At 45.1% G+C, this 13084-nt stretch overlaps 1 protein-coding gene across 2 annotated transcripts in view; it reads left to right on the top strand.

Annotated features, from left to right (window-relative positions):
- Positions 1-13084, top strand: part of ntn1a (netrin 1a) — a 59583-nt gene that overhangs the window by 42375 nt on the left and 4124 nt on the right. For both annotated transcript variants that reach the window (XM_035636312.2, XM_035636311.2), the window contains 2 exons: positions 1284-1337; positions 9485-9559. In XM_035636312.2, coding sequence (XP_035492205.1) covers positions 1284-1337; positions 9485-9559 — 129 coding nt within the window. The remainder of the gene's footprint in view (positions 1-1283; positions 1338-9484; positions 9560-13084) is intronic.

The following is a 13084-nucleotide window of genomic DNA, read 5'->3' as shown; positions in this document are numbered from 1 at the left end:
TGAGAACCAGCCTCTTTATTTAAACTGGCACGCGCGGTGACTGGATACAGATGGAAGGAGGCTGATCAACAACGGCACCAGCGGGGAACCGCTGGGCTCCAGGCGCCTTTCGTTTGGCAGCGCTTGTTGTTCTTGTCATTAGAGAGACCAATTCGTCATGGGAGAAGACCTCATTATGTACACAAGTCAACAACTTGAGGTTTAAGGTTCGCAGTAGATGCGAGTGTTGCGTACGCTCAGAGAGTAGGGAGCTGGTTTCCTCGATCCCAATCAGATTTTTCTTGATCAAAAGACTTGATTCTTTCAAACTCTTCACCCTCGCACATCTGAAACCACCAGTGTTGTGCACCTCTGTCCTCGGTGTGCCCGACCACTTTTCTTTGCATGTGTCTTTGATACATCTCTGTGGTTTTGCTTTTTTGTCCAGACTTTTGAAAGCCCCCCACCCCCACCCCCCACCCTCTCTCTCTGCTTCACACAGTAACAAAAAAATAAAGAAAAAAGGTATCACGTGTGTTTCATACCTTCTGATCTGCCATCCTGCTCCTTTGGAGAAGAGAGGGACGTTCTGCACGCATGGTTTCTCTGAGTGTCAACTTCCCGAAGGAGGGCTGAGAGAATCAAGTCTTTGGACATCCGAACCGCCAGCGGTGCAGTTGTAGCTCACCACCGTGGCGCGGTGCAAGGGAGGAGGACGAAACAGAGAAATCACAACTGAATTAATGGGAGATCCATCGAAAGTGATTAACAACATTTTCACATTTATTTAATAAGAAATAAATGAGCAATACTCACATATGTTTTGGAGGTTAAACCTCATCAAGGCAGGATAGTGTCCAACTGGGACTCCAGGTAGACGATGGAATATTTTTATATACTATATCATTTTGCACCATGACCCCAGATTAAACTTTTTTCTTTTCTTTATTGACGTACGATAAGGTGTCATCGTTACTCAAAGTAAGAAATGCCTGTAATTTGTTGCATTTACCACTTGTAGTCCTAAGTAGTTTAGTAGTAGTAATACAATTTTGTAAATTCGAAGCCTACCATTAAACATATGCGGGTTTATGCTAAAACAAATCCCAGACATTTGAGCAGCTCATGGCCCAAACATTGACATATTTTATTTCCTTTTGAGCCGTTTTACCTGAATCCTTCCTCATTAAGTAGACACATTCACATACTTTGCATGCGCACAAAGACAAAAACACATTTACTCTTGGATGTGAACAACGACGAAACTAATCGTTCTCATGTTCCTATGTTTTCTCTGGGAGTAGAGATTCCAGTCGCGCCTCCCACAACCCCGTCCAGCAGCGTAGAGGAGCCATCGGGTGAGTAAAGTTTTATATTTATCAATATCTGCTGCTACATATCCACATCAACACATTGGGCCATTGGGGAAGGATGATGTGAAATAGTGTGGAAGTATATAAATGAACATGGGATTTCCTCAACACTATTTTTCCACAAGTGTAAAAAAGAAACAGACTGCGGGATAAATTGGATGCCCCTCGCCTTCCCCCGCCTTCCTAGGGGTTCATGAATATTAAATCCATTAGCAGCAACCCTGGGATGTGCCCCCTTTAATCTCTCGCACTTTCGCAATTAATCAGTCTAACTGCGGCACCGCGGGGTGTTGGTCTAGCTCGCAGCATTTGGGGGCCGACAGTTTGTTTGATTTCATAAGTTTTTTTCATCTCATCAAACTCAGTCTGATGCAGAGCAAGTGAGAGAGAGACAGACGGAGGGATCTGGACCTTGTAATGTAGCGTAGGATTCATTTTGTCATCCTTTCACCTGACGATTCCAGTTTGAAATTATTCCGTAACATTGTGGAAACGATTGTCTTATCATTATGGATGTGATATCAGGATGAGTTGTGGTGCATCAGACAGTGGACCTGAAATGAGGTCAAATCTGTACAACAAGAAACTGTCAGAGTGGTTGCAATGATGGTAAACGTCTACGTTGCGTTCATTATAATTCTTATTGAATTCATCAATGCTTTTTCCTTTTTGTGATCAATGCACTATGACTCAAAGATTATGGTCTGGAGTGTGAAACGAATGATATGTCGGTGGTTGTTGATATTTTAGTTGAATTATTTGGGATTTCCAGTCTTTTTGTTGAAGAGCAGGGAGAAGACATTAATAATGCTGGTAATTTTACAAGCCATTTAATATTATAGTCGATGAACTCATTCATTTCTTTAAAATACAGTTGCCCAGGTCACTGCATGAAGTCTACAACCAACACAGTCACATGTATCTTGTGTTTACTGTACTACACAGATCTATTTTTTTTAGACTCTGTCGGAATGTTTTGTCCTCATGGTGGAAAAGGTTGAGTCATACGGCTCGCAGCATGTTTGCTTCATGTCTCACCCATGAAGGAGTGAGGAGGCCCAAGGTACATGCATATGTGTGTGAGTGTGTGTGCGTGTGTGAGAGTGTGTGTGTGCGTGTGTGAGAGTGTGTGTGTGCGTGCGTGTGTGTGTGAGCGAGAGAGGCTCCTGCAGCTGTTGTTGGGCCCTTCCTGGTCCCCAGCCTTTGCTGGACATCTTAGATTGACAGCACGGTCAGGATATCGCTGGTCCCCAACCCTCCTCCACTATTTTTTCTCTTTCAGTCTCTTTTTGCTCTCCTCCACCTCCTTCGTCTCCCTCTGTTTCACGCTTTGTCTTCACATAACACTGTGGGTGGTGCCGAGAGAGAATATCTGGAGTTTCTCTGGGCCCCCTCGTCAGGAATCTGTCCACTCTTAGAGTGCAGGAATTTTTCTTCACCTCATTGAAGAGTTAGTGCGTAAGGGAGAGAGAGAGGGGACCCGTATTGCATTATCAGCTTCAGTAAATGCACAAGGTTGTTGCTTTTCCGTATTCACATTTCAAAAGTGAAATACAAAATATATATACATATTTGATATGAAACCTCAGTTCACTGTTGCTATGTGAAATCCTGGCCCGTGGCTACGTCTTGTAAAAAATCTTCCTCTCATAATCTCATTGATTAAACCGTGTCATTGAGCAAATGTAAACACAACTTGAAGGGGACTGTGGTATAACTGGGGCCGTGAGGCTCCAGATAATCTAATCACAGCTGAGTGTCCTCTCATACGTTTAATGGGCCGGGGGGCTGTAGAGAGGTTGAAAACAAGTAGATTGCATGAGCACCTTGATGGAAGTCCTGCGTTGTCCACGTCAGAATCGTGAGAAGCTGAGGGTCCCGCTGGACCACCCGGGTTTGAGGCACAGAGGACGCATAAATTACCCTCTGAGCCTCCTCGGAAGGTCGCAGAGCAAACGTGCCGCGGCTCGGCCTGGTATTCAAACGGCTATGATATCACCTAATACAGTGATGGAAAGCAGATGTGGTTATGTATCATTGTTCCAAACAATGAAACAATATTTTCTACCTGCAGGCATATATATTATCATTGTACTTTTTAGCATTATTCAATTCTTCATATTATGATCATCATCATTATTGGCAGAGGTTTTAGTAGCAGTAGCAGTAAAAGGAGTCAAACAACTTCAATTTCTGTTGTGAGGTACAGAAATATACAGCAATGAATAATTTTACAAAACAATCCTACATTTTGATAATTTACATTAAAGTATTGTACATTCATGCACAAGGGAAAAAAAGCCTATAAAGAGGAAGAAAAAACAAGTAAAAATCTGTAAACCACAGACGAGGATAAAAGAACAATAGAAAGAAGAGGCGATGAGTCGAAGTGCAGAGAAACGGATTGAGGGAGAGGGATTCACGGATCAATTAAGGAAATGTGAGAAAGGGAAAATGTATGTGCGCGCATGAATGTGTGTGTGTGTGTGTGTGTGTGTGTGTGTGTGTGATAGGTTGACAGCTGTGAGGCAGGTGTCTCGCTGCGCCTCAGTCGAACGGGGGCGGAGGGCGTGAGGGAAAACGGAGTGGATATTAATTTGTCTCCCGCACCAGGACTCTCCCCCTTCCGACCACACGGAGGGCTGGAATGCATGGAGAACACCTCCGATGGTGTGGCCCAGACAAAACACACATTGTGCGGGTAGGTCACGGATGGTGTGAGTCGCCACTCCCACGGGTCGTGACAGAGACGTCTGCACGGCAACGAAAATGTGGAGGAGATTAACCACTGATGACCTGTGATGGCCGCCCCGGCCTGTCAGAGTGCACAGGATGTGAAAGTAACTGATGATGATGAGGAGGAGGAGGAGAAGGAGGAATCGGAGTGACGATGATGAGGCTCGTAAGGGTAACAAGGTTCAGTCGTGCATGTGTGTCTGAGGCTGGAAGTGATCACAAGTTTGCGTCGGACCCCTCCTTAGATTTTTTGGACGTGAGTCTCGCTTCACACACCCTGCTCGGTGCTCGCCGACTCCACCGCGCTTCACAGTCGTGTCAGCATGGGATCTTGTTACGCTTTTAATTGTGTGAGAGAGAGCGAGAGTGGGAGTAATTGTGAAGGACATATTTTACAATGCGCTGGGCCAAACGTAGTGAAGCACAGTATCAAATTCTCATCATCGGCACAACAACTTTGCATGGAATTTACGTCTTAATGGCATGAAAACCTTGGCCGGGGTTATTTCCTCTCTCCGTGTCTAAGCTTTGGATGATGACCAACGGGAGTCCCCACTGAAATCGACTTATCCTACTGCAGACCGTCTGAAAGTAAAATCTCAAATCAGGTCAAGAACTCCGCTGGCTGTTGTCGGCCGAAAACAAACCATCTTTTACTCTGACAATACAATGAGGGGGGCAGTGGTGGCGGTGGTGGGGGTCCTTCTCTTTCTCTCTCTGTCTTTTGTTGGACGGGATCCAAACTCGCGGCTCTGGTGTGAGCAGCCCAGAGCAGGGCAGCACACTGGGCTCCATAATCTAATTACATGCTTTATTTGCCGCAATTTGTTTCTCAATCAGTGTGGTGGAAGGAGAAAGCCCTCCTCCCGAGCCGTCGCTTGCACGTCCTCGTCTCACGGGCCTGCCTCTGTGGCCAATGTTCACTATCTGGTATCAGGAGAAATCCCGAGTGTGTCTAGATCTCGCTGATACACGCTGCTGTTCACACCTGGCTTGGAGCAGAGACAGCCACTTCACTTCAGATCACATTTCACCTGCCTATGGGTGCATTTGATTGTTATCCGTGTGGAAACTGCTGTGAGAGCCGCTGCATGGAAATAACCGAACACTGTACATATTTGTATTCAGCCATACTGCTACAGAAGTGGTGCTGGTTATTTGTTTGGACACTTGCACCATCAACACCTTTGGTATGTGCACAATGTCCAGTACAGTTTCCAACACCAGACCAGACCACAGAAGCGACTCTTATCATTTGTGGCAACATATGTATACATATGTATGTATGATAGACAGTAGCTAAATGGCAAAGGAATCCACGCAGAAATGTGTCTTCCAACAGATGAGGTATTAAATCATGATAAATCTGTTGGATGAGCGATCAGTGAGGCATCGTCTTCTAGAGTCTACAGCATGCACCTCTTCTATAGGGCTATTCCAGTTTTGTCACATAATCTCTCTAAAACTATGGTTGGAATTGCTTTTTTGTTGAAGTGTCTCATGTCAGATGGTAGTGATGATGATGATGATGATGATGATGATGAGGATGATGATGATTAGGATTATAATATCAGTTTGTCTCCCAGGTAAGTGTCGAGTGAAAGTGAGTCTTTGTCAGTTTTGAAAAAGAACTGTTCACAGCAGTAGTGTGCAAATATGGAAATATACTTAGGACGTATGTACAGTGTATAGAACTCTGGCAGAGGGAGGTGGTGGTTCCTGTTGTACCTTTGAGCTTGTTGTTACTTTGCAGCTCAGTTATTTCATGTTGTGTGTTAACATCAGCTGGTTTCACATTAAATGCTTTTGCATAAATGCTCAACTAATTTGGTTTGAAACCTCTCGCTTAATGCAAGAAAGAGTATACAATTTGGTGATCTGACGCTGAACAAAATAGCTGGTTGAGCAGTATTTGTCACGTCTGTTGTTTAATCACAGGCCCAAGAAGTAGAAACCTTTAAATTTCTTGTGGTGTCTCGCTCACCACAAAACGTGCCTTTGTAACATCGCCTCTGTCAGAATGAAGTCTGATTTCAAACTTCGGACGGCGTAAAAACTTTGTCCAAGTGCATTATGTTTGCAACTCGTCCGGCTGAGCTGCATGTCTCCAACTGTAATGATGCTTGAGATTGATCTTTTTCATCACTGAGTCCATTCCTTTCTCTAGGAAAGCATAACAATAAACTGAATAATGTTTAGGCTCAGTAAACAAACTTGCGTTGGACATACAGAGGAGATATTGTACAGCACTGTGTACCGCTCTTTTTATATTACAGACAAGTTTTTTACTTTCTTCTACTTGTATCCATCTATGGGGTGGAGATATTGTACAGTACTGTGTCCTGTTGTGGGGGCAGCTTCGGGAAGAGGAATCTCAAATAAAAAAACGATTTACTCAAAGGGTTGTACGGCTCTTTGATAGAAGGGGCTAAGGTTCACCTCTCAGTTTCGTACTCCTCAGTGCCCTGAGAGGCAGGAACACAAAGAACTGTAGTAATTGCATATACACCCAAAGCAGATTTTAGCTCAGTGCTACAGGACTGCTCCCACTTCCCCGGCTTGTAACGCGCTCACAAAGGGAACATTTGTCCGCACGGTAGGGGACTGCCTGGCCCTAAATGGGGGTCTCGGGGTGCTCTCAGCGGGGCCCGGAGCTGTGTCTCGGGGGTACACTAATGGGGAACGAAAGGCTATCAAAGGGAAGTATCATGATGGCACCAAGGGGGGTTATGAGAAAACAAAGCCTCCTTTCCACGGCTCCCCCCTCCATCATTTACATGGTAATCAGGTGAAGCTCATATACTAGACTCCTCTGTTTCATTTACTTTGCCCATTTTTGTTACTCTCTCTATTTACTACCACCGGCTTCGGCTTTGTGGCCTCGCTCACCAGCTCGTGGGGCTACTGGCCTTGTTTTTTTTTGTCGATTTCGGGGTTTTTATTTAAAGCCCCCGGTTCTCCTCTTCTTCTTCCCTCCCCCCTGATAAACTTCACTCACGTCAACCTCTCCACCCCTTCGCCCTCTCGCTACCAGTATCCATCCTCCCGCCTCCTTGTCTTTTTTTTGGGGGGTGCATTTTTTCTTGTCGTGGAGTTCCCCAGGCAACCTCTTTCAAGCGGAGCATAAAGGGGAGCAAAGGCATGGCGCAAAGATCTGGTCGCAAACAATGAAGTTTGTTCACATGCAGGCTGCCTGAAAGCTCCCATCCTTCGTCCACCACCCCATCACTCTCCTCCACTCTCTACTACTTGCTGTCCATCCATCTCCTCCTATACCTCCTTCCTACCATGTTTTTTTTATCTTTTTACTATGCTCATTCCCGCTTGCAGCACTGATGGAGAAACCGATTCACTACGCTGGACTCAATTCATGCCAGCTGGAGGAGGGTTAAGGAAGCAGAGAAAATGGGAGAGAGAAACAGAATCATGATATGGCCGTCAGTGTAAGCGGTTGGCAGTGTGACAGCGCAGCATGAGGCAATCACGGAGGGTTACGTACTCTCTGGAGTGCAGGGAGGGAAGTACTGTTGCCTCCTTCACCTCATGGCAATCTGTCATAAAAGTGATGGCATGCGCATATGACCGTGGATCTATTTGGACAATGAACAGCATTAGTTGTAATCAACAGTGCACGTGTGGTCAGCCCTCGGCAGACATATTAGTTCTAAATAAGCAATGGAGTTGCATGTTCTTCACTTAGAGCTATTTGACACATTGCTTTGTGTGTTTGCATACGCTGCCTGCAAAGCTGTTGGTGACCTTGTGTCTGTATTCTCTTCATTTTAAATCATGCTCAAATGTTCCCTATCCTCAATCACACGTGGAATATGCAAACGTTAATATGTGGTGAATTTGTGAATTTTGAGGTTGCTTTCCAGAAGATAAATCAAGCTGAAATCAACTTGAAGTACTCACTCGGCCACCGTAAAGAGTGTGGAGACACAAAAACAAGTATGCATGAGCTTCGATTTGGTTGACCCTTCTGCCTGCGTGAGGTATTTATTTGTTCACCCTGTCCAGAGTGGACGTCTACCTCCCCCCCTCCCCGCCCATAAAGGGTCCTCTGCCTAACACTTCATGGATGGCTAGTTTTCCCTTCCTGACCTCCCTTTGTGTGGCATTGACCTGCTTCACCCCCCCCCCCACCTTCTACTCCCTCACATGCCAGCCCTCTGTGCTCTTTCCCCCCTTGTCCACACCGCAATAAATGCAAAAGCTTGACATGGTCCTCCGTGGGGCCTTGAAGTGATCCCAGGGTTATTTTTTTTTTCGGGAGGTCGGGGGCTGAGGTGACAAGCGAGGTGAGATTTGGTGGGAGGTGGGGGTTGATGTGGGCGGAGGGTGGTCTGCACAGGCCCGACTCATTCCCACAGTCTGACAGTTGGTAGAGCGCAGTGGTCATTTGTGTGTCTCCCAAACCGCCGCTGGTCCCATCAGCTAAAACACGGAGGTCCTCGCCAACGCACACTGAGGTTTGCGGACATGGTCGCGGGGGTAAAGTGCCTCCATCACATCCCATTACAGCCGCGTATGACAACACAACCGTTCACCCACAACAACACCTAAAAAGGTGCTATCATTCATCATTGTTCTCTAAAGCTGTTATCAACAGGATGCAAAAGGTAGACGTCTGTTTTTATTGGAATTCTTCTTTTTCCTAAAATGCAAAACACTGCCGGCTTGTCCTCTCACAATAATGTCTTAGAGGACAGCAATAGGAGAAAGGGTGGCGCGTTGAGCAGCTGGTTTAAATTTCAAGTCTGGAAAATTTTTTAAAACTGTGGAACATATTTCATACGCTTCAACTTCAAAGTGGACTTTGTTTTGATGCGGTGCATTAAAGTACCTGCTCATACAGCAATTTTAACTTGTTCACCATCTTTAGACAAACTCATTATTCATAGAAAACATGAACTAAATCTAAAATATTATAAATACTGTAAACAGCAGATACTTACCCCGAGTTGTTGTCTGCTCTTTGTTTTTGAGACCGAGGATTTCACCTGTTCTTACACAATTATGAACTATCATGATTAATGACTTGATTTGTTTAGTTATTTACAAAAATATATTTTAAAACAAATCACGTTTTTAAATTAAAATTAGTTCTTTTGTGTTATTTTTTGTTTTATTAATTTGCAATATATCAATTGTATGACAAACAAATACTCAACAAAATTCTGTGCCAGAATGAATACAAACAAACATCATTCATGCATGTTACAGCTTTGCAACATACCCAGGGTTGTAGGCCCTAAAAAATTACTCATTGGCAAATGCTAAAATAGTAATTAACAAAAACCAAACACATTACTACTTAACTTTTTAATTGTTCGTTTTCACCACGTTGCCTCCTAACTGAAATCTTTCTCCTTCATCTCTTCCTATCGTTGCAGACTGCGACTCTTATTGCAAGGCTTCGAAAGGCAAACTGAAAATCAACATGAAGAAGTACTGCAAGAAAGATTACGGTGAGTGAACGGGCAACACACGGCCCGGCGAATGACTTTGATTAATGTCCACTTCTACGGGAGATCTGAGACAAAACGTGCAGTGATGGAAGAAACAGACGGTCCACTTTTTTTCCCGTGACTTTTCTCCAGATAGTAAAACAACTTTGTCAAATCTGCGGAAACAGCGTGAGTTGAACTTTTTTTCCGGGAGCACATTGGCGTGATCCCCTTTCTGACGTGCATGTGCTCCGTCCTTAAGCGCCTCGTCCTCCTTACGTTGCCGAGGGAAATGCTATAGCTTACAGGGGCGGCATTTTACTGATGGCTTACTCCAGCTTTCTGAGGACGGAGACAAAGGATCAAAACTGAAGACTGCGGGTCTTAAAGGAGGAAGAGAGGAGAAGAAGACAAACAGAAGGAGAGAAAGGACAGGACAAAGAATTAGGCTGGTGTGTGCGTGTGTGTGCGTGTGTGTGCGTGTGTGCGTGCGTGCACGTGAAGGGTTGTCTCTGAGCCGGCATTTAAAGACCCGAGCGGATAAAGCCAAGGCAGTGTGACGGACAGTGGGTGCTCTCTAAGAGATCCTCATTAAGGCAGCCCACTTCCCCCCACAAGTTAACCAATGTGATTCTCGCTGCATTCCTGTGGGCGTCCGTCCGCCACGCTATTCAAGGTGTGGATAAGACGTATGACCTCTCCCCTCCGTCCCCTACCCTGATTGAAGTGAGGCTTCTGAACCGTTCAACCAAGCAGCGGCATCCTGCAGCATACCTCCGCAGCTCTGACGGACAGGCCGGATCTTTGTTCTGCGGGGGGGGGGGGATTTGGAGGAGCTAGAGGGGGTTCGGCTTATAGACACCTCTTCTTCCACCAATGCCCACCTTGCTGCTGATGTCGTGAGAAGAGACTCGTCTCGGCTGCGCGGCTGCGTCCATTTCGCCACTTTGGCTAAATATCAACGCTGTTAACCTTTCGAAATTTGGGTTGACACCGTCTGATCTAAGATCTACAGTCATGGATAACAAACAATAATGTCATCAGCAGAACATTTACGTCAGCAGCCATGTAACCCCCGAATGAAAACAACTGGCCGAATCCATTTGAGGGTGTTCAGGTAAAAAAAGAGACATCAGGATTTCCTGCTGGAGAAAAAACATCACTCAACCTGTTACCAAGTACCCTCATCTCCCAAGAGCCTTCCAGTGTGTGTGTGTGTGTGTGTGTGTGTGTGTGTGTGTGTGTGTGTGTGTGTGTGTGTGTGTGTGTGTGTGTGTGTGTGTGTGTGTGTGTGTGTGTGTGTGTGTGTGTGTGTGTGTGTGTGTGTGTGTGTGTGTGTGTGTGTGTGTGTGTGTGTGTGTGTGAAGGGAATCTGCTGGTACTGATCTTTGAGATAACACCGAGCAAAACACAAAAAACAAGTTTCCCTTTTTGCACAATTTGTATGGTGCAGGATGTTTTTACCAACTTTGGATTTCATTGGTTTTAATTATTAGACTGTGAGATTTACTTCCTACATATTGTTAACAACTGATTTAAACAGATTTTTTTATGTATCCATATATAGAACAGCAAAAAGTAAGCCCTGCCTTCATTTCATAACATATCAAGTCGTGTTACTATGTACTTCATTTCAAACTTTTGAAAGTTTTTATTGGATCAGGCCTTCGTATCGAGTTTCATTCAATCAATCTGTCCACCATTAGTTACAAGTGCTGCATCAGCCACTGTGTAATCCACTTTCTCCGTCTTCACCCAGAGGGGCTTTGTGCTGGCGATGTACACGAGAAACCGCTAAGTTTCTCCGTCATATCCATCTACACTTTGCAACAACGCATTCACGATTCGTAACACACCGGGACGAGATGCCTCCGCAGTGTTTATCGCACTTGAGCGTAGCGAAGCCAATTGGGGAAGTCAAAAACAATGCGGATCCACAGGATCAAGTCGATAGATTTGGACCGTTTTGAAAAGATCAGCAGGGGAGCTGGGCCTCCACGCTGCCTCGGGAGCCCGACGCCACAGGCTTCTGTGGTCGTACGCAGACGCACATAGAGAGTCACGGGAGCGAGCGGGCTGCATGCGGGGGGGGGGGAATGCCTGATCTCGGAAAAATGCTTAGTAACTACATTAGGCATTTTGTCCAAACGCAAACGGAGAGAACAGCACCCGGTCTGCGGTGATCGCATATCAGGCAACTGCCCCATTTGGGTCCTTGATCCACTTACGTTTAACAGAAGTAGGCAATCAAATCTGCGACAATATCATAGTTCCTAGCTCAAGGCTGACATTTACACTGTTCCGCTGTCTTGCCGAGAGTTCCATGAGAAAAGTCCAGTACCACTTCTGTATCTGTCCATTAAGTCTGAGGCTGCAGCAGGAGACAGAAAGCTTGGTGTTGATGCGAAAAGGCTACAAACGGCCGGACCCCGTTCAAAGGTCACAACACCTGACGTATTAACTCATTATATTTTTTGCTTGTTTAATCCATTCAAACGGAGAGAGAAAAAAACTGTGAATTTACATAATAGTTGCTGGAAAGCAGCAGTACCTCTCAGAATCAAAGACTGCGCTGGTTGCAAAAAGAAAGAAGTCAGTTTCAATGAGAACATGACGCGACTCCTCACTTGATTTACAACGTCAGTAAACATTTTCCCGAGGAGTTTATGGCCTCAATCTCTAGTTTCAAGTCTTCTCTAATACAGCACGAGGTTCTTTCTTTTCTTTTTTTTTTTAAATTGTGGTCCATTTAGAGCAAAACAGATGATAAAGCACTGCAACCATATGGCGCCGGTCAAAATTCTAAACTAAAGACAAACCATTGGCTGACATCGGGGCAGTTTGCCGCAAAAAAGATTACTGTGCTTCTTTTTAGCTGGGAAAAAAAAAAGAACGTTGTAGAAGCAGTTTTTTGATTTTCACTGTTCATTCGGTGAACTCCCAAGGAGAGGGGATCTGAAAATGTGCGGCTCAAAAACGTGACCTGAATTTACGGGACATACACTCGCCGCTCTGCCATTACGTTCGGCTGCATTAGCTCCACGCTCAAGGGGGAAACGCTGACCCTGGAACAAGGTGGTTTCCTTTCATACGCACGGGAGAGCTATTACAGCGCTTAATAGAGAGCTGGCCAATATAAAACATATTGATACTTCCTGGGGGTAGGATCCACGAGAGGCCGTCCTCTCTTCCCTCACTCCTTCTTTGTCTTCCTCTTCCTCTCGGAGGGCCGTTCATCATGTGATATCACCCAGTGTCTGTCCAGCGGATGTCTCTAATAGCTCTACCCTGCCTCTTAATCACATTACAAATCACGCTGCACTGTCACTAGTAATGGACATAGTGCATGCGCAGCTATATATCATAACTGTACCAAAGACCAGCAGTAAAACAAAAAAAAAATACCCCACATGAGAATCCATTTATAGACTTAAGCTACCATTTACCTTTTTTTTCCCCTGTTGTCTCATCACTTTTATAGTTTCTCTATTCATTCCGTGCTGTTTCTAATGCCTTTTATTTTTTCTGTCATATGTATTTTGTTTC

This window comes from Scophthalmus maximus, chromosome 8 (assembly GCF_022379125.1).
Source record: "Scophthalmus maximus strain ysfricsl-2021 chromosome 8, ASM2237912v1, whole genome shotgun sequence".
In the NCBI taxonomy this organism is placed as follows: Eukaryota; Metazoa; Chordata; class Actinopteri; order Pleuronectiformes; family Scophthalmidae; genus Scophthalmus; species Scophthalmus maximus.
This window is presented reverse-complemented; position numbering and strand designations above follow the sequence as displayed.